The sequence below is a fragment of the Chenopodium album genome, chromosome 4, assembly GCF_948465745.1.
Source record: "Chenopodium album chromosome 4, dcCheAlbu1.1, whole genome shotgun sequence".
Taxonomy (NCBI): Eukaryota; Viridiplantae; Streptophyta; class Magnoliopsida; order Caryophyllales; family Amaranthaceae; genus Chenopodium; species Chenopodium album.
The window spans coordinates 9,403,372-9,424,620 of NC_137837.1; the positions used below are offsets into that span (position 1 = coordinate 9,403,372).

The 21,249-nt window shown below is 33.5% G+C and overlaps 2 protein-coding genes and 1 long non-coding RNA gene across 4 annotated transcripts; all 3 read right to left on the reverse strand.

Annotated features, from left to right (window-relative positions):
- Window positions 1-110: 110 nt before the first annotated feature.
- Window positions 111-2,806, reverse strand: LOC145628854 (gibberellin receptor GID1C-like). Of its 2 annotated transcripts, none has more exons than XM_081681272.1 (2): window positions 2,283-2,806; window positions 111-1,745 (listed from the first exon to the last, which is right to left on the reverse strand). In XM_081681272.1, exons 1-2 carry the CDS (start codon window positions 2,319-2,321, stop codon window positions 708-710), a joined length of 1,077 nt encoding a protein of 358 aa, XP_081537398.1. In that variant the 5' UTR covers window positions 2,322-2,806; the 3' UTR covers window positions 111-707. The 2 variants fall into 2 exon arrangements, with proteins under 2 accessions (XP_081537398.1, XP_081537399.1); XM_081681273.1 differs by having other exon boundaries at window positions 111-1,789; window positions 2,283-2,805.
- A 3,840-nt stretch (window positions 2,807-6,646) lies between these two features.
- Window positions 6,647-8,395, reverse strand: LOC145626624 (uncharacterized). Its single transcript, XR_014111039.1, has 4 exons — window positions 8,107-8,395; window positions 7,781-7,841; window positions 7,598-7,675; window positions 6,647-6,892 (listed from the first exon to the last, which is right to left on the reverse strand). It is a non-coding gene; the product is annotated as an uncharacterized LOC145626624 (long non-coding RNA).
- Window positions 8,396-16,377: 7,982 nt separating this feature from the next.
- LOC145626625 (uncharacterized) lies at window positions 16,378-20,775 on the reverse strand. Its single transcript, XM_081679088.1, has 5 exons — window positions 20,575-20,775; window positions 19,049-19,775; window positions 17,981-18,411; window positions 17,332-17,430; window positions 16,378-16,948 (listed from the first exon to the last, which is right to left on the reverse strand). The coding sequence occupies exons 1-5, from the start codon at window positions 20,706-20,708 to the stop codon at window positions 16,732-16,734; spliced, it is 1,608 nt and encodes a 535-aa protein (XP_081535214.1). The 5' UTR covers window positions 20,709-20,775; the 3' UTR covers window positions 16,378-16,731.
- Window positions 20,776-21,249: the final 474 nt, after the last annotated feature.

Consider the following 21,249-nt stretch of genomic DNA (forward strand, 5'->3'; position numbering starts at 1 on the left):
AGAGTATGCGCGAATTCATTCCAACAAATAATCCAAAATACAAATATGACAGCTTGCTGAGTAAAACAAAGAGGCATGAAAACAGAAGTTGCCGAGTAAAGAGTTTCAAGAACATCAAACAAGAGAATTGATCATAGAAGGATAAATAGCATAAGATTGATCAGCACACTTTTACATTAAATATATTGAAGATATATATATATATATGTATACACATACAGATTTTACAGTATCTATGAAGAAACATGTTGCCCATGTTCTTTAATTAGTACTATACTACTATTAGCGTAGTTGCAAGCTCCATTCGGCAGAAGCACCGCAGTCTGTCTAGTGATCTACTTCACCACCTTTTCGGCCAGAAGCAAAAAGAAACAACCAGCAATTGCCCCGAATTGCTCACAACTCTGTAAAGACCTACTACTACTATCAACTTCATACAGTAATGGAAACTGCCCGGTTTTAAGCAATTCCACAACTATCAAACGACACTACTAAAATTCAGTTTTAAGCCGTTCTGCACCAACAAGAAAGCCCAGCAATCATCGCTTCGACCACTGGAGGCAGCAACTAATTATCTACCCATACGTATCAAACAGATATCAAAGAGAATAATTAGCACTACTCACATAGTAAGTTGCACACTAGGAGGAGCGAGGTGCCCCAAGGTGACCTGTATTAACCTTTCTTTTGTCGTCTGATTGAACTAGCTACCCATTAAGACCCATGAAGTCCCGGATTTCATCCATGACAGTGTAGAAGTGACAGTTATTTGGCAACAAGTAGAACCCAATTGTTGCCTCCTCCAAATATAGAAGCTTCACATTTTGGCCATTTTTTTTCAGCCCTTCTACATAGGCCAATTGCCAATCTTGAATAAGATCCAACCCCGCCACCACCACAAGACTCTTAGGAAACTTCAATCCTTTGAGGCTTCGACCATGGGGACCAAATGGATTGCATGCTGGATGGTCCCGAGTTTCCCCTTCAGGAAGAAATGCTCTCCAATACCAATCGCGGTCTTGCAAAGTCACAAAATATTTCCCATCCAAACGATCTTCTGATTTAGTTCTCTCTTGTCCACCAAACATAGGATTGAGAAGAATGTTTCCAAGAATTTCAACATCAGAATCAACTGCTTGTACAGCAACATTGTGAGCTATATTGCCACCAGAACTATCTCCGGCCAAGTATATATGTACTTTTGAGTCCTTACTCCGGAGCCAATTCCTTGAGTTCACCCACTTGAGAACAGTCCATCCATCATCATAGGCACAAGGATACCTATTTTCAGGGGCACGCCGATAGTTCACAGAAATCACAACAGCCTTACAAACCCCAACTAACCGCCGACAAAGTATGTCATATATAGCACTACTGGCAGACGAATGAGCAAAGCTCCCCCCATGAAAGAAGATTATCACCGGAACAACAACATCAGACTCAACAGGCTTTTCGAGATCAATAATACTCCACACTTGTCTGGATTCTTGTTCTTGGTCTTCTTCTTGTTCTTGTTCTACTTCTTCAGCTATGGCTGGACGATATACCCTACAACGGAGGCTTGTACAACGATCAACGATAACATCAAAGGAAATTACACCATCAACCGGCTTCGTATCAGCCGGAACTTTACGATCAAGGTATTCGGCCAGGTAACGATTAAAAGTGCCATCAGGACGCCGAAGCATATTGTAATGCACTTTGAAATTTTGGATCAGGATCCATGTATTCAGTGGTACAACCCTCTATACATTACAAGAAACAAACAATTCAACAAATATCAACTTCCCTGGCCATTTTTAACAATATCAAACATAAGAACACAAAATTAACAAAATCCCAAATCAAATTCAACATTAATCGTACAAGAAAAAAATCTCTATTTCCACATTTAGGCATTACCCAATTAGCTCAAATTGATCAGTACAAAATTAGCAAAATTAGCTTTCTTGCTATAATTACTTAATTGCAGAATATAAACCCTATAATTAGTCATACCCACCAACAAAATGAACCCAATTCAGTTTGAGAAAGACTTGAACCTAAAAACCCCCAAATGCTAAAAATTGCTACTAAAGTACTAAATTAACAAAAACAGAAACAAATTAAACGCATAAAAGACAAAAAGATACAATTTTTTTTGGCCAGATAGCAGTAATTATCTCTCAAATTAAACCCCAGCAAAACTGAAATTACATCAGACCCAGAAAAATTAAGATATCTGAACACAATTAAATAAGCTAAAATTAAGATTAAAAAATACTAAAAAGGTGAAAAATTACCTTAGACTCATTAACATTAACTTCATTATTTCCAGCCATAGAGTGAGAATCTTGCGAAGAACTCAAAAATCCAGATAAAATCACCCAACTCAGATAACATCAGAAATTCAACATAAATCTAACACAGAACGCGTGAAAAGGACAAGAAAATTAAAGAAGCAGCAAAACCCAGAAAATTATTTATTTATTATTATTATTTTATTTGTTTTTTTTTTTTTTTAATTTAGAAGTGATGGGGGTTGAATTGTTGAAAGTAGGAGTAATAAATAAAGAAGAAAAAAAAAAGTGGGCAGAATAATAACCAGTGTGGAAGTAGCTGCAATTTGTAAAGATACTTAAGATTAAAGGGAAATAAATAAAAATAAAAAAATTTCAAAATAAAATAAAAAGGGGTTTTAATTTTTCTTTCTTTGTTCTGCAACAAAACAGAGGAGACAAAGACAGGGAAGAAAAGAAGAGGAGGGGGAGGAGAGAGAAAGAGGGTGTGCAGGATAAAAACGTGAGGCGTAAAATAGTGACAACGCATATGCCACGGCTAACTAGCAAGTGGGGCGAATTGAATTTGGACACTATTGAAGAACAACAAGATGAAGAAGAACAAAGAGGAGAGAGAAAATTAAAAAAAGTTTTTATTTTTTGAGGTGTTGAAGAAGCTATTTTTGTAGGGTCTTATCAAAGTTGGATATTAATTCAGATTTTAACAAATTTGGTGACGATATGGGTTTTTGATTTTTTTTTTTTATTTAATTGTTTTTGTTGTTTATTTGGTAAGTGATGAGGAATACCGACCTCCTAGTCCGTTTTGACGAGCTAGGAGGGAGGGGGGAGACTGGGGGAGTTACTGAGTATGGAGGGTTTGAACGGTCTTGAAGATTAGTTGGGTTCAGAAAGTGAGGAAATTAGGGATTGACGAATTGTGTTGAATGTATGAGATTTGATGGGCGATGAAAATCTTGGAGAGGGATTTAACTTTTATTGAGGTTTTGTTTTATGTGATTTGTCGGTTTCGGTTTGTGATTAATTTTTGGCGTTTTCTATTCACGTAGATAATGGATGCGTGATTTGTAGCTACATGCTAAAAAATAAGCTATTAGCATGTTAATTGAATTTCCAATTCTATCACTTTCATTAATTATATGTTTTGAGAGAAACTAATGGCCAATATTTGATTTTGATGGTACATGGCTTAACTCCACAAACATAGCCTTAGGTTCAGGTTCACCTAGTTTAGTATCTGGTCAAGTCAATTTTGAATTCAGTAAGGTTTGACCCAATTATTTTCAACTTTTTTCAAAGTCGACTATTTATATTAGGTATAGCCGTATGTCCGTATAGGTGTATGTATATGTCTTAAATCAATTATCGTGGGGGGCTTGTTGTGGGAGAATCATATTAACACTTTTATGGTTTAATCTAGCCACTATTTTAGAATTCTTAGAACCTCAAGATCAATAAAACTCTCCTTTAATATCGACTTTTGTTAAACGTAATTAACTCTTTAGCGAACAGTGTAATTTTTTTTTAATGTACGTAATTAACTCAATAGCGAACAGTGTAGTATTGATAGAGTATGAAACATATTCTTGGGCTTAACCATCAGCTTAAGCTTTGGTTGAATTAGTCTTTTATTATGGTATCAGAGCCAGCGTGATACAAAAGTCATGGGTTCAAATCTCATTTATCCCTCCTTTCAATGTGGAATATAAAACGATGAGTGTGATGGGGCCCATACTAATTCCAAACTCCAAGCCCAACAGGCTCTCATGTGAGGGGGCATGATAGAGTATAAAAATATTCTTGGACTTCAACCAAAAGTTCAACCATTGGCTTGAGCTTTTGGTTGAGTGCAACCTTTAACAAATATCTAAAATTCTTATCCTTTGATATATTTTATTATTATTATTATTATTTTTTTTTTTTTTTTTTTTTTTTGACAATATTTGATTTCTTTAATTTTATTGTATTTGTTATAACAAAACTTGTGCACTACTTTCACAATTTATTGAGTACCAAAGTCACAATAAAATATGGTAGTCTTTTAGACGTTACATCTTAATATATGCTACAATTTTTTTTTTTTTTTGAATAGATGCTACAATAATTTGAATATGGTTTAATAAGTAGTAATTTTTAGGGGTCTGCCCTCTATCGGTCTGTGATACTTGTCATCTATTAATTACGAAGTATTACTATAACAGAGATGCTAATATCATTATTGTCCACATGTTACTTTTTAAAAAATTTCCCCCGTCAAAATACAAAGATGATGTTATATTTTTAGAAACATGGAAACAAAAAATCCCACTTTTCACCGATCTTCCTTAAAAAAATTCAATCTTTTGATTTTCCCAAAACAAACCCACCTTTACCCCTATCTAAAGATCCATTTGACCTGTAATTTCTTTTAAATCTCTTTCCTCCCACCATGGCCACCCCCTTCCATGGCTACCGACCACCAAAGCCCCACCCATTGTCGCCTGTGATAGATGTAACCACATCCCTACTCATTTCCACCCTAAAACTCCCTAAACCTAACGAAACCCTCGCCACCATCCAAATCGCCAACCACCAAAACACGTACCTCCACTCCCGCCACAAAACCCCCATCAAGTTGCACTTCCCTCCACCTCACTAGCTCACTAACCACAACATCAATACTCACAAACGGCAAAAATCAAACCAAATCACAGCATCATCCACCACAAACCCTCACCACCAGACCCACGACCACCACCTATCAACCGTGCACCACTGCCTTGTCTCGCAACTAGCAGTGTCGCATCAACGTGCCTCCATTGCAGCACCCCTAGTCCTTGGCATCTCCCTCGCTCAATCACCAACTAACCTACCTAGCTACCCCGATAACCTCACCAACTCAACAAATCACCGCCGCACAACCACCAGTCCACTACTAGCATTCACTAAAGCATAGCAACCCGCAAAAAGCTCCAATTCAGCCCAATTTCAAATTAATTGTGGAGCGGACAACAATTTTCGGAGTGGTTTGTGGTGCTTTCGGGAGTGTCTGTTGGGGTTATGATTAGTAATTAGGGCTTTGGGGGTTGGGTTGCCGGAGAAGGAGAGGTGGGGATGAGGAGGGGAAGGGTGGGTTGTTCCGATCGGAACGACGGTGTAGGAGTGGTCATTTAGGCCGTAAAGGGGGACTAGGGGCTTTGATTTTTTTATTTTAATTATTAAAAAACAATAAACCTGTTAAAAGCTGACACATGACATATAACCTACAAAGGTTGATCATTGACAAATAATGGATCTTTAGATGAAGATTGGGGGTAAAGGTGGGATTGTTTTGGGAAAATAAATACGTTGAAATTTTTAGGGATGACCAGTGAAATGTGTTTTTTTTTTTGGAGCTACCATATTATTTTTTAAAAAAATTTGAATATTTGAACCTTTTACATTACAATTACAACCTATCAATTTATTCTAGAAATTGAAAGAATTTAAATTAGCACACTAATAAATGACTTCCTACATTGAATCATATTAAGCGACCTTGAACAGGTACCATATCATACTTTTTATGAAATTCTTAAATTACAAATATTTTTTTATACAAGGTGCATAATTCTTACAAGTATTTTAATTCATGTATAATAGCCATTTTTTTTTATTAAAAGTTACAAATTACAAATCTAACTTTTATATAACACTAGTAGAAAAGGGCTTATTTGCGTCGCTCCTAGGCGCGACGCAAATAAGAGTCATTTGCGTCGCTCCTTTATAAACAAGCGACGCAAATGACTCTTCTGATAAACTTATTTTTTGTTATTTGTGTCACTCCTTTATAAAGGAGCGACGCAAATGACTCTTCTGATAAACTTATTTTTTGTTATTTGCGTCACTCCTTTATAAAAGAGTGACGCAAATGACTCTTCTAATAAACTTCTTTTTTGTTATTTGCGTCACTCTTTTATAAAAGAGCGACGCAAATGACTCTTCTGATAAACTTCTTTTTTGTTATTTGCGTCACTCCTTTATAAAAGAGCGACGCAAATAACTCTTTCGATAAACTTATTTTTGGTTATTTGCGTCACTTGTTTATATAGGAGTGACGCAAATGACTGAGTAGACAATACAAAACTGCTGTATTTGCGTCACTTGTTTGTTTAATGAGTGACGCAAATGAGGTGAATTATTTTTTTTTTTTAATTATAATAATTGCTTGTATATGTTTGTAGTGCCTGTTTTCCTTGCTAGTAGTATAAAGTAATATGCTAACGCTAATAATTGAAATTAAAATGCAATATTATTGAATGCAAATGTAAATTTCGGCAGAGTCTACTTTGTATTTTGGCCTACCCATAAAATTGGGAATGACGGCGGCATATTATAAACCTGTCCAATAAATTTACAACTCAATATCATTGACATTATGGTCATCATCCAATACAATCACCAATACCAACCCAAATTGTTGGTAAACCAAATACATTCATGTCAAGCCTAACAAATAAAACAAGAGTCTAATAAGTAAATGGAGTTTGCTAAGTGTAGATCTAAAGTTCAACATAGCATATAAAATAGTCTGCCCAAATATCTTGAACCTCGTTTATCTCCTCCTCTTTATACGGTGTAGATCTTGAAAAATCCTATTAGCACAACACAAATAGATGAGCAAAGGTGTAATTCAAGTGTAGGTACTTCAAATTGTATTTATTAAGTAAAAATGAAATATTTGACAGCTTATACCGTAGTAAAATACTCATTGCTATGATGATTTTGAAGTATTTCGAACAGATAAAAGATTCAAATTACACTATGTGAGAATAAGAAATAATTCAGGTGACAAGCAAAAGCAAAACTTAAATTGTACTTTCTCTATTTTTATTTCATTCTCTTTGGGTTAGGAGTTATCTCTTTCTTTCTCTTTGGGCTTTTAAACTTCTTAAATCGTACTTTCTCTATTTTTATTTCTTTCTTAAAATTTAAATTGCTTGGCACAATTCATAATGAAGTATGATTTAGATTTTATTGTTAATTATAATGTTATTTCCTCTTTTTCAAAGAATTTTTATTGTTATGATGGTGATTATTAAAATACAAAGAACTTAAGAAACCAACGTACAAGTGATTGAAATACCCAACAGCCCACTTAATTAATCCCAAAAGTCAGAACATACATTAAAATGTAGCAATAAAAAAGAAATTCACTAGTTCTTAGCTAAATTATCCCCCTGCCAACAGCATATATATTAGCTATTTTTTTACCATTGCATTTAATCAAAAATATAGTAGTGCATCAAATAAGCATATTGAACTCAATTTAGCAATACTAATGGCTGAAGCTTTTATACCTGCGTTCATAGAGAACACTGCGGCTATAATGACTCTCATTCACAAGGTCTCCAAGCTTCTTAAGCATATCATCCTCCCTGTAAAGACAAGTTATTAATTGTAAGAATCCAATATTTATTTATACATAAAACAACAGGTGAAAGAGGATCCTAATGCCCAGCAAATAGCTAAATTCAACTCACCTCAAATCCGAGGATACAATCAGGATTCATGAATGGAAACATAGTTGCAACTTACAAGGGCCTAAATACAATTAACAATCATAGACAGTCAATTAAGTACTGCAAATCCAATTGACCCAACACATTCTAATTAATGGTATTATGGCATAATCCATTGCCCGGTTCCTAAAATAACAAGTCACTAAACCTTGGGTCATGCACTATGATGCAAATATTATTGCAATTTCAATAAATTATATCACAATTAGAAATCCAATAAAATTCACAATCATTATACCAACAACAAAAAATAAGCTAAAACTACAGAGAATGGTTAGAGTATATACAACAAGCGAAGACAATGTCGTATGTGTACTACCGCCTCAATTGTTTGTATACAATCACAAACTCGTGGAACTTAAGGAATTCACTTCCACATAGTAGAGAAATCTGACATAAATTTACATATATTAATTAAACCAACAAAAGCCAAACAAGCTAAAAATTATTTTCTACCTTAAACTAACACCATTTTTGCAATTAAACTAAGTACTTGTTCAAGTTAAATGCTGAAATTTATCTACCATGAAAATATTTAACATAACAACAAGAGCCAATGGGTCGAACTTAGCTGAAATTGACTTCATAAATTGACTGCTACAGTGGGTCGAACTTCACGGAACTTTTCCTCTAATTAGTAGGTCGAAATTTCTAGGGTTTATGGGGGTAAAATATAATAAGTTTTTAGGGGGTTTTGCTTGAATTTTCTGGGGTGTTTAGCACTGATTTTGAGCTCGAATTGGGGCATTTTACTGCTTGAGGTTGAGGTTCGAATTTCTGCTCGAATAATTGGGGGGTTTTTGGCTCCAAAATGTTTAATTTTTCTAGGGTTTTTAGGGTACGAATTTGCTAGGGTTAAGGTATGAATATTTGCTCAAATTGGGCGGTTTTTGGCAAAAAAATGTTTGATTTTTCTGGGTTTTTAGGGTTCGAATTTGTTGGGGTTTTAGGTTCGAATTTCTTCTCTAATTGGGGGGTTTTTTTTGCTCGAAATGTTCGATTTTTCTGGGGTTTTTAGGGTTTGAAATTGTTGGGGGTTTAGGTTGGAATTTCTGCTCGACTTAGGGGGTTTTTGAAAGGAAATTTTTCGATTATTCTGGGGTTTACATTCGAATTTGCTGGGGGTTTATACACCGAAATTCTGCTCGAATTGGGGGGGTTTTTTGCTCGATTTGTATGGGGGTTTTCGTGTTCAATTTTGCTGGGGGTTTTGGTTTGATTTTGTGCTCGAAAATCAGAGATTTTTGGCTTGGATCTTTCTATTTTTCTGGGTTTGAAAGAATTGTGTTGTTGAATTCAGTTGTTGAAGGCAACAACAAATGGGTTAGCAAGAGTATTTTTTTGTGGGTATATTGAATTTGGAGGCAGCAGCAAATGGGGAGATGGGTGGAAAAATTAGAATTTATTACTAACCTAGACTTATTTGCGTCGCTCATTAGTTAAAAAAGTGACGCAAATAACTTAAATTTAATGAGGTGAATTAACTATTTGCGTCGCTCATTAATTAAAGAAGTGACGCAAATAACTCTCAAACTCATTTGCGTCACTTGCACTAGGTGAAAAAAGAAGATTGGCACCGCCCTAAGGCCACCGGTTTTTAAAAACCGGTGGGAAAAAAAAGGGAAAAACGGGCGGGATTTTGAGGGAAAAGTATTGCCACCGGTTCAAACTAAACCGGTGGGGAAAATATTTTTGCCACCGGTTTTGAACCGGTGGCTTTGTTAAAAAAAGAAAAAAAAAACCGGCTTTTTTTTAGCTCACCCCTTTTGTTCCTTCCCATATATAACCCCCTTTACCAAACCCTAGCCTCTTCATCTTCTCTCTCCTCCCTCATTCTCTTTTCTGATCTTCTCTCTCCTCCCTCATTCTATCTTAGCTTCCTACTAATCTTCTTCATTCAATTCTTATCTTCTCTCGTCCCTCATTCTATTATCTTCTTCCTTCTGATCTTCTTAATTATCTTCTTCGTTCTTATCTTCTCTCGCTCGCCCCTCTTCACCTCTTTCGACCACCGCCGCCGCCGCCACAAAGGTTTTCTGGTCAAAATAGACCATGAAAACTCTAGATCTAGAGTTTTCATGATCTATTTTGACCTTTATAACCCAAATTCAACATAAATTATTCGGGGGTTTTTGGTGAAATTCGAGGTAATTTTTGTTATTTTTGGTGGAATTCGTGGGTTGTGGTGGTGGTTGTGGTTATGGTGGTGGGTGGGTTTAATTATTCGAGGTTAGGGTTTAATTTGATTTAAATCGATTTTGGAATTTTTTGAGTTTTTTATTCGATTTTAATTCGATCTCTTAGGTTTAATTCGATTTTAATTCTGGTTTTTTTTTTTTTTTTTTTTTTTTCTGTGTTCATGAAAATCAATTTCGGGGTTTTTGTTTTTATTTTTGTGGGTTTTTTTTTCTGGGTTTTTTAAAACTAATTTTAATTGATTTATTTTGGGGTTTTCATCCTTTTCATATTAATTTTTTCGGATTTGGAGTTCTTGTTTTTTCGGATCTACAGACAATTTTTTTTTTGGGTTTTCATCCTTTTCGTATTAATTTTTTATGCGATTTTTATTAGGTGAATTTTCTGGGTTTTATTTTGTTAACCGATATTCTAGGTTTTGTTAGGCGAATTTTCTGGGTTTTATCAGGCATTTTTTTTGTGAGTTTATTAAATTTTGGGTTTTAATTGATGCAGGTGTTAATTGATGCAACAAGAATCAAGACTTTGATTTTGGAATAATGTTTTTGATGTTGTAATTATAATTTTTTTGTATTGTACAATAATAATTTGAAGTTGAATTTCATTGTTATTATAATTGATTGTAATTTTTTTTTTATTGTACAATAATTGTTATTGTTGAATATAATGAAATTATATTTCATTGCTCTACTATTATATTTGCCTGATATTTTACACGGTTTTTTTTATATTATTATTATCATTATAATTGTAGCGAAAAAAAAAAATCAATCATGTATGTTATTGCCACCGGTTAACCGGTGGCATTTATATGTAATATCCAAAAAAAATAAAAAGCAGGAAGCATTATTGCCACCGGTTAACCGGTGGCAATACTTGTTTTTGCCATCGGTTTTGAACCGGTGGCTTTTTAGAAGATTATTGCCACCCCCCAAATGACCACCGGTTCAAAACCGGTGGCATTGGGGGGTTTTGAACCGGTGGCCAATTCATATTTTCGCCTAGTGTTGTTCCAAAAGGAGTGACGCAAATAAGACCGTTATTTGCGTCATTCTAATAAATAAACGCGACGCGAATAACATAAAGCTGAAGCATATCAGGCATTTGCGTCGCTTCATAGAAAATGTGCGACGCAAATAACTTATAATGAAGCTAAAATATATCATTTGCTTCGCTTGTTTCTACGAGTGACGCAAATGAGGCGACGCAAATGAAAGTTTTTCTACTAGTGTAAAGTGTTCATCGTACGAGTTTTAACCTAGTATTCACAAATAGGGGGAAAAAAAGCCAAGGAAACTAGAAGAATTCGTTTTTTTTTTTGGAAAATTTGATGTTTAATATGTAGTATTAGTTGTTAAGTAAAGTAAATATAGAATAGTAAATGTGGATTAATGTGGTTGAATAAAAGGAAGGAAATGTGGATTAATGTGGTTGAATAAAAGGAAGGCAACGAGAAATTTAGGGCCTGTTATGATTTACTGAATTGAGATGAACTGAATTGAACTGATTGGAGTTGAATCGAATTGAATATTTTTATGAGATAAGAAAATTAGAAACTGAACTGAAATTAAGATGAAGAGAACGAGCCCTTAGCATTGTTTGTCGTAAAATAAAATAAAACAAAAGCAAAAACACCATTTTTTTTAAACGGTTGAAAATGGAGGAAGTTCCCATGGGAATTTTAACTTTTAGGTAAGTCAAAATTCTCATGTTTTGAGGAAAGTCAAAATTCCCATGAATTGTCATTGCTCTCATTTTTATTTTTTGTGTCAAACATGAAGTCCAAAATGAAATTGATGGGAATTATGAATGCTCATAAGAAATTAAGCTAACTACTCGTACAGTCGTACTAAACACCACCTTATCCAAAGTAAACTAAGAAGATAAAAAAAAAAAAAAATAATAAAAAAAAAAAAAAAAAAAAACAAACAAAGAGTACAAGTGTGTCAAATAACAAATCATAATGAACATCACAATTATAAGCTAGAAAATCCAACAATCTAAATGATGTTTAAGGGCTTGTTCTCATTAACTGAAATGAGCTAAAGTGAACTGAACTGAACTGAACTTATTAGATCGAGCTGAACTGAACTGAACTAAAATGAATATTTTATAAGAGAAGGAAATTAAGAACTGAACTGAACTGGACTTATTAGATCTGAGCTGAACTGAACTGAAATGAAAATAATCGTATGAGAACAGGCCGCCCTAAGTCAATGAAATTCTGTAAAACCCAATCGTTTTTTTAGATTTATTTTACTAAGTTTATATTGTGCATGAAATTACTAGCTATCTCCTTTTTTGTAACAATAAACTAATATTTTTTGTTTGATAAAGTAAAAAATGAATCAAGATGAATTTAGCTCAAAATTAGGGTCTGTTCTGATTGACTGAATTGAGTTGAACAGAACTGAACTTATTAGAGCTGAGCTGAATTGAACTGAATATTTTATAAGAGAATGAAATTAAGATAATAAATGAACTAAACTAGACTGAACTAAACTGTCGAACTGAACTGAACTTAATGGAGCTGAACGAAACTAATTAAACTGAAATGAACTGAACTGAAATAAGCTGAAGAGAACATGTCTTTAGATAATTGTGGATAAGATCGGGTTTTATATCAAGTATTCGAGCCGAGAATTCAAATTGGCTAGTTCGAATGCGTGCACAAAAATAGTGCCGTAAACCCTAAGTCCAAAAGAGTGGCCAAGTGGGTCATAAACTCATTACTCATAACTCTAGTACAAATTGCAATCGTGCAATTGTGCAAGTGCTTAAGGAAAAAAAAAAAAAAGTCTGTAAAGAAACTGATTTTTACTGTCACCTCAATTACAGCTCACTCCAAAAATTAATTGCCAACACGTGACATTGAGACAATTGATTAAAATAGATCACGTGATAGCCTCTTTCGTAGTTGCTACTACTCACTTAATGATTCATGATCACAAACCACAAAGGTGCAAATCTAGAATACCCAAAACAAGCAATCAAAAAATCAAATGGTAGTAATTTTTGTTCTCCACATGCTAACCATATGTGGACCTACTAGCATACCACTACCAATTGTACTTCAATTTTTTAATTTTTTAGTATTATTTTTTAATTTAAAAAAGTTCATGAAGATAAGGACAATAGTAATAAAACAAATTGTTAAGAACTTTATTTTATGTCACATCATCCAAATATATGCATATCTCTTTTGATAGATGTCATTTTAACAATAAATGAACCAATCAAATAGTTTTATCTATGGGATTCATTGTCAAATTAATATTGTTAACATGATTATCCACAATAAAAAATCCTCGATTAATCTTTACTTCATATTATTAAAAGATACTTCCTCCGTTTTTTTAATATTGCACCACATCATAAATATTGCACCATTTCTATTTTAGGAAAATAAATTCTTGTGTTTACACTACAAATACCAAATATACCCTTACTTTTTAACACATGATTATGGCCTGTTCCGATTGACTAAACTCAGCTGAACTGAACTGAACTGAAATGAATTTATTAATTAGTGATTTTTAACTACGGATTAGTGATCTTTGATTATTTATTGATTATTTATTACTATACATATGTGTATATACAAATGTACATAATAATAATAATAATAATAATAATAATAATAATAATAATAATAATAATAATAATAATAATAATAATAATATTATTATTATTATTATTATTAATTATTGATTATTATTATTATTTATTGATTATTATTATTATTTATTACTTATTGATTATTATTATTATTATTATTATTATTGTTAATATTATTATTATTATTATTATTATTATTATTAATATTATTATTATTATTATTATTATTGTTGTTGTTGTCGTCGTCGTCGTCGTCGTCGTTGTAATAAGAGCTTAAAAGAATGAAATTTGGCTTTATATCATTAGCAATATCATTAGACGTAAATTAAGAGCTGAGCTGAACTGAACTGAACTGAATTTCAACGGAAGAGAACAAACCCTTAGTTTATGTATACTATCACATGAGCAATCTTGTATTTTTACCTTTCTCTCTCATCCTTTTTTCCACTACCAAAAATCTTGGGCCAACTTCCTATGGTGCAATAAAAAAAGAACGGAGGAAGTATAATTCTTTCAAAATACAACGTATGATTATCTATGCTTCAAATATATTTTTATTTTTCTCATAATATATACGTAGTACGTAGTAATGTGGTATTTCTGAATTGAATATACTTCGTTTGTAAATTAAACTATGTACACGCGCGTCTTCATTTTCAAATAAGATGTTTTCTTAAAATTCTGAAGGGTTGTAGTATCAACTTTGCTATAATTTTATCAACATTAAAAAGCACTTTGCAATACTTTATTATTATTATTTTTACGGCTATAATAAAATTACTAAAATACTTTTTCAAATAGAAATGGTATATTAGGGTTTATATCATACTCAATTTTATTTTATTTTTTTTCTAAATTTAATTCCTTTTTTGGGAGTAATTGTTTCACAAAATAGTTAAAATCAGGAGAAATTTTTAACAAAGGGAGTATTTGTTCTTTACTTCGTACTTCTTTAACATGAACACTCTATATCTTTATGATTGTCACTGCGTGAAATTTAATAAACATATTTGACCACACTTTTGTTAAAATTTAATTTATGAAAAAATTAATACTACGTATATTAACAATATATTTCCAACTAGTATCTCTATTTAAATACAACACTTTTCAATTCACGCTATGCATTAGTATAGTCATTGATATCTTCAATAATCAAGGGTAAGAAGTGTAAATCGAACTATACTAACAAAAATCAACGTGAATGTATTAGTCCTTAAATACTACCTCCATTACATATTATTTGCAACGATTTTATATAAAGTACTCCGTAGAAAGGAAAAATGTCTAATCATTGCAAATAATATGTAACGGAAGTAGTATAAATTATAAAGTTAATCAAAATATAATACGAGTACTTGTGTGAACGTGTTACAAGTTAGATGAAACAGAGAAAATATACGTTATACATATCTCCTTAATACAAACAATAATTCACCGTCAAAAATTAATAAGCTAATGCACGAAGTAGGAAGAATATGGGACCTAGAGAGTACTACTCAGTACTCCGTATAGTTTGCATGGACCATTCTGAAAATTCATTGATGGTTACATAGCCACAGTAGGTCTATGGTGGAAGTGGAAGTAGCGATGATCTATCCATCTTGGGCTCTGTAGAGTGTACCCCCTTCACCAATTATTGGACTAGCGCGTTTTTGATCGGTCCAACTAGGGACTCTTTTAGCTGGAGCCCAAACAAATAAATCCGTAAACAGTTATAAACATTTGGATACCAACTAACTTAATTGATCAATGAATTTAGAGTGGTACTTTATACTCGGTGATTAAAGTAGTCATAAAACACCAGTCGATATTACTTGTCTTTCATGACTCTGGACGATAGTAAGATCAAAGAGTTTGGAACATGGGATAATTACCAGATTTAATAATAGTTAAAACAAATGATTACATGAAAAGCCTTATTCCAATAATTTTTTTACAAAAATGAAGAAAATTGTGATAAGCTTTTTGAAAAAGAGATGTATTTTATCTTTAACAAAACTTTGTGCTGATGTGCATGTGCCATTATAGTTATAGCACTAAAAAATAAAATTACTTTATGAAATAAACCATGCTTTGTTTTTTGCGAAAGAATTTATACAGTGTCCTTTAGCCACGTTTTTTCAGAAAAGAAACGAAAAGAAATGCTGTACTAATGACCAAAGTTTGTAGTATCAAAGAGACTACACACTAGACCTACTTTGGTGCTCTACCCATCATATAAATACTAATGCGATTAGTGTTTACTATTAGTGCTATCCCTCTTTGAGGGGATAAGATTATAAGAAACGTGTATCGGTACACTTTACATTTTACCTACAAAGTACGGAGTATCTGTTTTCCGCTATAGTACTCCGTATTCTTTTTCAAATTCATAAGAGGAGACTAGAACGTGAGATCTCAAAGTCGAATCACCAACTATTGCCCCCACTAGGCCAAGCTTATTCATATACGAAGTATGTAGTAATTTTTTAACATTGTTAAACCCAAACCGGAGTTTCACATCAGACAGGTCTAACTTGCTCTAAGCTATATGGCTCTCCTAACACTCCGTTTTTACCCCCCAAGTATGATCATCATAACATAGCCTAGGCGCCTAGCTAGCAGCCTACAATACTAAGACAAGTCTTGATTATAATGAAAAAACTACATAATACTCAGTACTACATGTCTACATCAAATTCTGTCAACTTATAATTGAAACCAAGGGATGTAATTCTCAATCCATTCAAAAGCATAATGGTATTGATATTAGTTAAAAGATAAAAAGAAATTGGACAAATGTAACAAAACATTTAGTTTTCAAAAGTTAGTATTAAGATTGGATACATAAATGGACCATTGTTTGTGAATTTGCTAATTTAACATTCTTCTTTAGATTCGTTTAGCAAACAGCAATATGTTAGTGGAATAAAGATACAGAAACAAATTCCCCTATAAAATCAACAGATGGTTAGTAACTTAATACTAACCAGGCATTGTGCTTGTTACAGCAGATCATCCATTCACAGGAATTGTCCCATAGTTCCATGAGTTACAAGACTTACAACGAACAGCCAAACAGGTTACATACAAAATTGCTGGAGCAACTAGGTTGTTCATGAAGATGATGTCCATATGTAAACCTGACCGCCACTAGTAGCACCAGCCAGCATCCCAGCATTGCAGGGGTGAGCATGATACCGACATGGAATAGCAGACATATGAGAGCTTGCCAATGAATGTACTGTCTTTTTTTGTGTCACTGATAGCACATCGACTCTCCTTTTCATATTTCCTATATAAAGATGTGTATCATCCCAACCCCATACAGCCCTGCTCACATCAAACAGCAAAAGAGTTTATATGAATTTTACCTTAAATGGATCGAAGTACAATTAGGGGATCAAACTAATCAAAGTACAATTAGGAAAAGGGCAGAGGTTGCTGCAGTTACACGAAAGAAAACTCGATTTCTGTTAATGCATCATGCATGGACTTACTAAACATTAGTTAAAACATATATCACAGACATTTAAGTACATGGTCAGCCAAATGCCAAAAAATGCAGTCTGTGCAATAAAAATAAACAGTAAGTTACACAAATTAATATACATTAGTTGATGGGCAAAATTTGCAAATGCAAGCAATGAACAGCAAGAAGTGTTGCTTTTTAAAACAAGCAGTTCTACTGAAGTACTGATATAAAAATTTTATACCTGAAAGTAGAAACCCATCTATTCGTCCGATTATCATGGGGAATCATGTACGTATCCTCAAAATTTACACCGCTAAGCACACCAATATTATCATCCAAACTGCACAAGAAAGGGGAAAAAAACATAAGAAGCCAAGGAGCAATTATCAAAAGCTGACAAGATTAAGCAAGGCACTTTGCACTTTCACAAAACAGCTTGATCGAGAAAACAGGCATCCAAGTCATACACTCAAACTAACCACAGTATTAAAGCTAAATTTCAATGGTCCATGACTCCATGGAATAACAACAGGGATTTTTCAAAACTCAGCTAATTTCCTGAGACAGGAATCATGAATAGATCTTTAATCTGACAAACAAGAAAGTTGAGTTAAGTTTCCAACATCAGGGAAGCCAAAATGTTTGCAAATCAAACAGGATAATCTTTAAATATGTAACTAAGTACCAGGACAAGTTTTCAGAAGAGATGTCAATTAGCTTTCAGCTACTGGAGTCGCAGCGTCTATTACAGCATAAATAGCATTTTGTGCTAATATAATGCATAATATCTCCACATGATAGAATTTAAGAAAGAAAAAAAAAAAAATTTAGAATACTTCGCGAAAAAATTGTTATAACTAAGTAAACAAACTACCATAATGGTCAAATACCTTGTTGTTGCCAGGCAATGACCAGATGGAGAGAAATAAGCAGATTGTACAGATCGTGTATGCTTGACAGTCCACAAAGCTTTGCGATCAGGAAATTTATCCTCGATTTTAACTTTCATATTTCTAAGATCCCATAGACAAGCAAAACCATCCGTAGAACTAGTTGCCATGAAATTGGTGTTTGATGGGCTAAAGTCAATGGAGTTTACCCTTGCCTGATGTAAGGGCCAAGAGGCCGAAATCTCCCCCACTCTTACATCAAACATATTTAGACCCCCTGGACCTTCAGCAAAATAAACAGTATTCACATCCTGTGGCTGTTGTGCAAGTGAATAAAAAGCAGACCCATCAACACTCGAGCATACAAGTTCAAACTTCTCCCTCTCAATGTTGATCATCCGTAGAAACCCATCATAACAGCTAGAGTATACCTGCACACAAACTTACATCATTACCAAATCAACAAATAAAATGAAGAAAACTCAATTGAAATACAGAATTAGAGAATGATAAAAATCATCCGAAAGATCTGTCAAAAGTCAAAGGTTCAAGCTTCAAACATAAAAGTAAACAATTTCAACATGAAATCATTTTATTGAAGCATAAATATAAATTTTCAACATGAAATTTATATTTTCCCTCTACTAGAAACAATTGCACAAAATTTCAGAAGTTGGTTAACCTACATCCATGGTGTCCGCAGACAGGGTTCAAACTAAATCCCTTATAGATAGATAATGTGTAAGGATGAGAAGGAAAAAAAAATATAATAAACCATTACAAAACAGACAGCGTTCAAACACTGATAAAGTTGAAGACCCCAAATCACATTATAAATATGAATATCTGTCTTTAAGTACCAACATAAGCTTAGCAAAAAAAAATTCAATTCCAATAAACCTTCAAAGGTAAAAAGCCTACAAACTAGTTGAAAAAACATAATATATAACTGGTTGAAAAAAATGAGTAAAACATTTTATGGCCAAAAATATTATGATTTGAACTTTCAATCAAGCATGAAAAAGGGATTGATGGAAATCACAAAATACATTAATGCCAAGTGATCACCTTTGATAGAGCAAAAGGGTGCACAGAAATCCCGGAAATAGGAGCCAAGTGTGGTTTGTAAAGATGAATCACATCTTCTTCCTCCCCCTTTTGTGGTTTGACATCCCAAAATCCCAATTGCCCATGCTTGTTCCCTACAGCAACCATAGTCATCTCTGTTGTCGGAAAGAACTGAACAGAAAATATCCTCCCTGGCACGACACGTGCTATGTTATCATATTTTAACTTCAGCGAGAGTGGAGCAAAAGGCTCCTCCAGCTTAACCCTTTCAAACTTTGTGGCAGACTGTGAATAGTCATCCTCATATTCTAATTTTATCTTCCTGGCAGACTGTGAATGCTCATCCCCATCTTCAGATTTGATCTTTCTTGCAGACTGTGAATAGTCATCCCCATCTTCTAATTTTATCTTTCTGGCACACTGCGAATGGTCATCCTCATTTTCTGATTTTGTCTTTCTTGTAAGTCTAGTGAGTTTTTTTACCAAAGTCAGGTGTGAACCTTTCCCCTCATAGGCTTGTTCCATACTAGGAGACTCCACAGGCACGGAATTTGTTTCCGGCGACCTGGATAGCCAAGAGGATATAGCAGGTGAATCAACTGAACCTTCAGATAGGCCAGACAAATCAGGAGGCTTTCCTTGAGTGCGTAGGGAACGACGAATCACAACTGGAGTACTATCAGGCTTGGGCTTCTTTTCTGAGCTCTGCTTGTATGACTTCTCCTCCCTGTGATATATGCCATTTCACATATTAATACCTATACAACCTCACAAACTCCTAATTACCCCCAACCCATAACCCAACTAGAGAATTTTTGACTAGTATTTCATTAATACTTCTATAATTCAATTGCTTGCAATAGTGAGTATATTGAGAAAGTATTTGTATTTCACTTAGATTTAATTTCAACTTAAAACAACTAAAAATAAACTCCCTCTGACCTCCGCTCCTAATAAATATGTCACATTTACAATTACGATTGTAACAATTAAAAAAAGTATTACACTTGATTTAGGGCTGAAGGAAATACATAACATCTCTATTAATCCAACTATCACAGAAATATTATACTATCAAAAACAGAATTAATGAACATCAATTCGAAAAGAAGTCCAATCAACAAAGCCGAAAATAATAGCAATTTCAAGTTGAATAAACATGTTTCAATTGCTTAATTGTTCAATAATTCTCCTTTCAATTAAACTGAAAATGGCATCAATTTCTCTCACTGAAAATTCAAATTAAACTACGGAGTACAAATTTCACCGAAAAGCATAAAAACAGAAAAACCCAAATAAATCAACAGATAAAATGGCAGTAACAAAAAAGAACTTCAAATTCAACAAAACCAAAAATAACCGAAATTTCAAATTCAGTAAACGTCGTTGCAATTACTGAAAAATACACCAACTTTCCTCACTCTTTATTCAAATTAAACGACAAAAATTCATCAAATAGCATAAAACCCAGAAAAATCAACAAAAAAAAAGGCAATGAAATTAAAAATAGAAGGAGAGAGAAAGACCTAAGACGTTTAGAAATGGCGGACAGATCAACAACGTGAGAGTGAATTTTGAGGGAGGCCATAACTTGGGAGTTGCGCTTGATATTCTCGAGTCTCTTACGTTCGTACTCCGTCATTTCATCGGAATCCGCCATTGCCGCCGGCGAGGAGAGAGAAAGACAAGGGTTTCAATTTTTGTGAGAATTTTTAGGGTTTTTTAAGACTTTGAGCGGTTGGTTTGTGTAAATGTTGTTTTTGCGGGAAAATGTAACTGGCGGGAATTCTTTTTTTTTTTTTTTTTTTTAATTAAAAAATTAATTAATGATGTTGGGATATTTGATTAAGGACATACGTGGATGGGTAGATTGCCATACGTGTGGAGCTTACTCACTAGTTTTCATATCACACATCACCTTTTGCCTTCTTCGATGTTACTTATGTAATGTATGTTGTGTTTTAATTAAGGAAGTTCTAGTTTATTAGAGTATCCAACAATTTAACCAACAACAAACAACAATCATAAGAGTTCATCTATAAAGGAAATCATTGAGAAAAATGTCACCGGATTATAGAGTTCGATCTAGCAGTTTTAACTCACATATTATAGCAGTAAACAACAATCACACTATTGAAGATGAAACCTTAATGTCCCAGACAGATAGTCAAAGTTGGACCAAATCGGATCACAAATGAGTT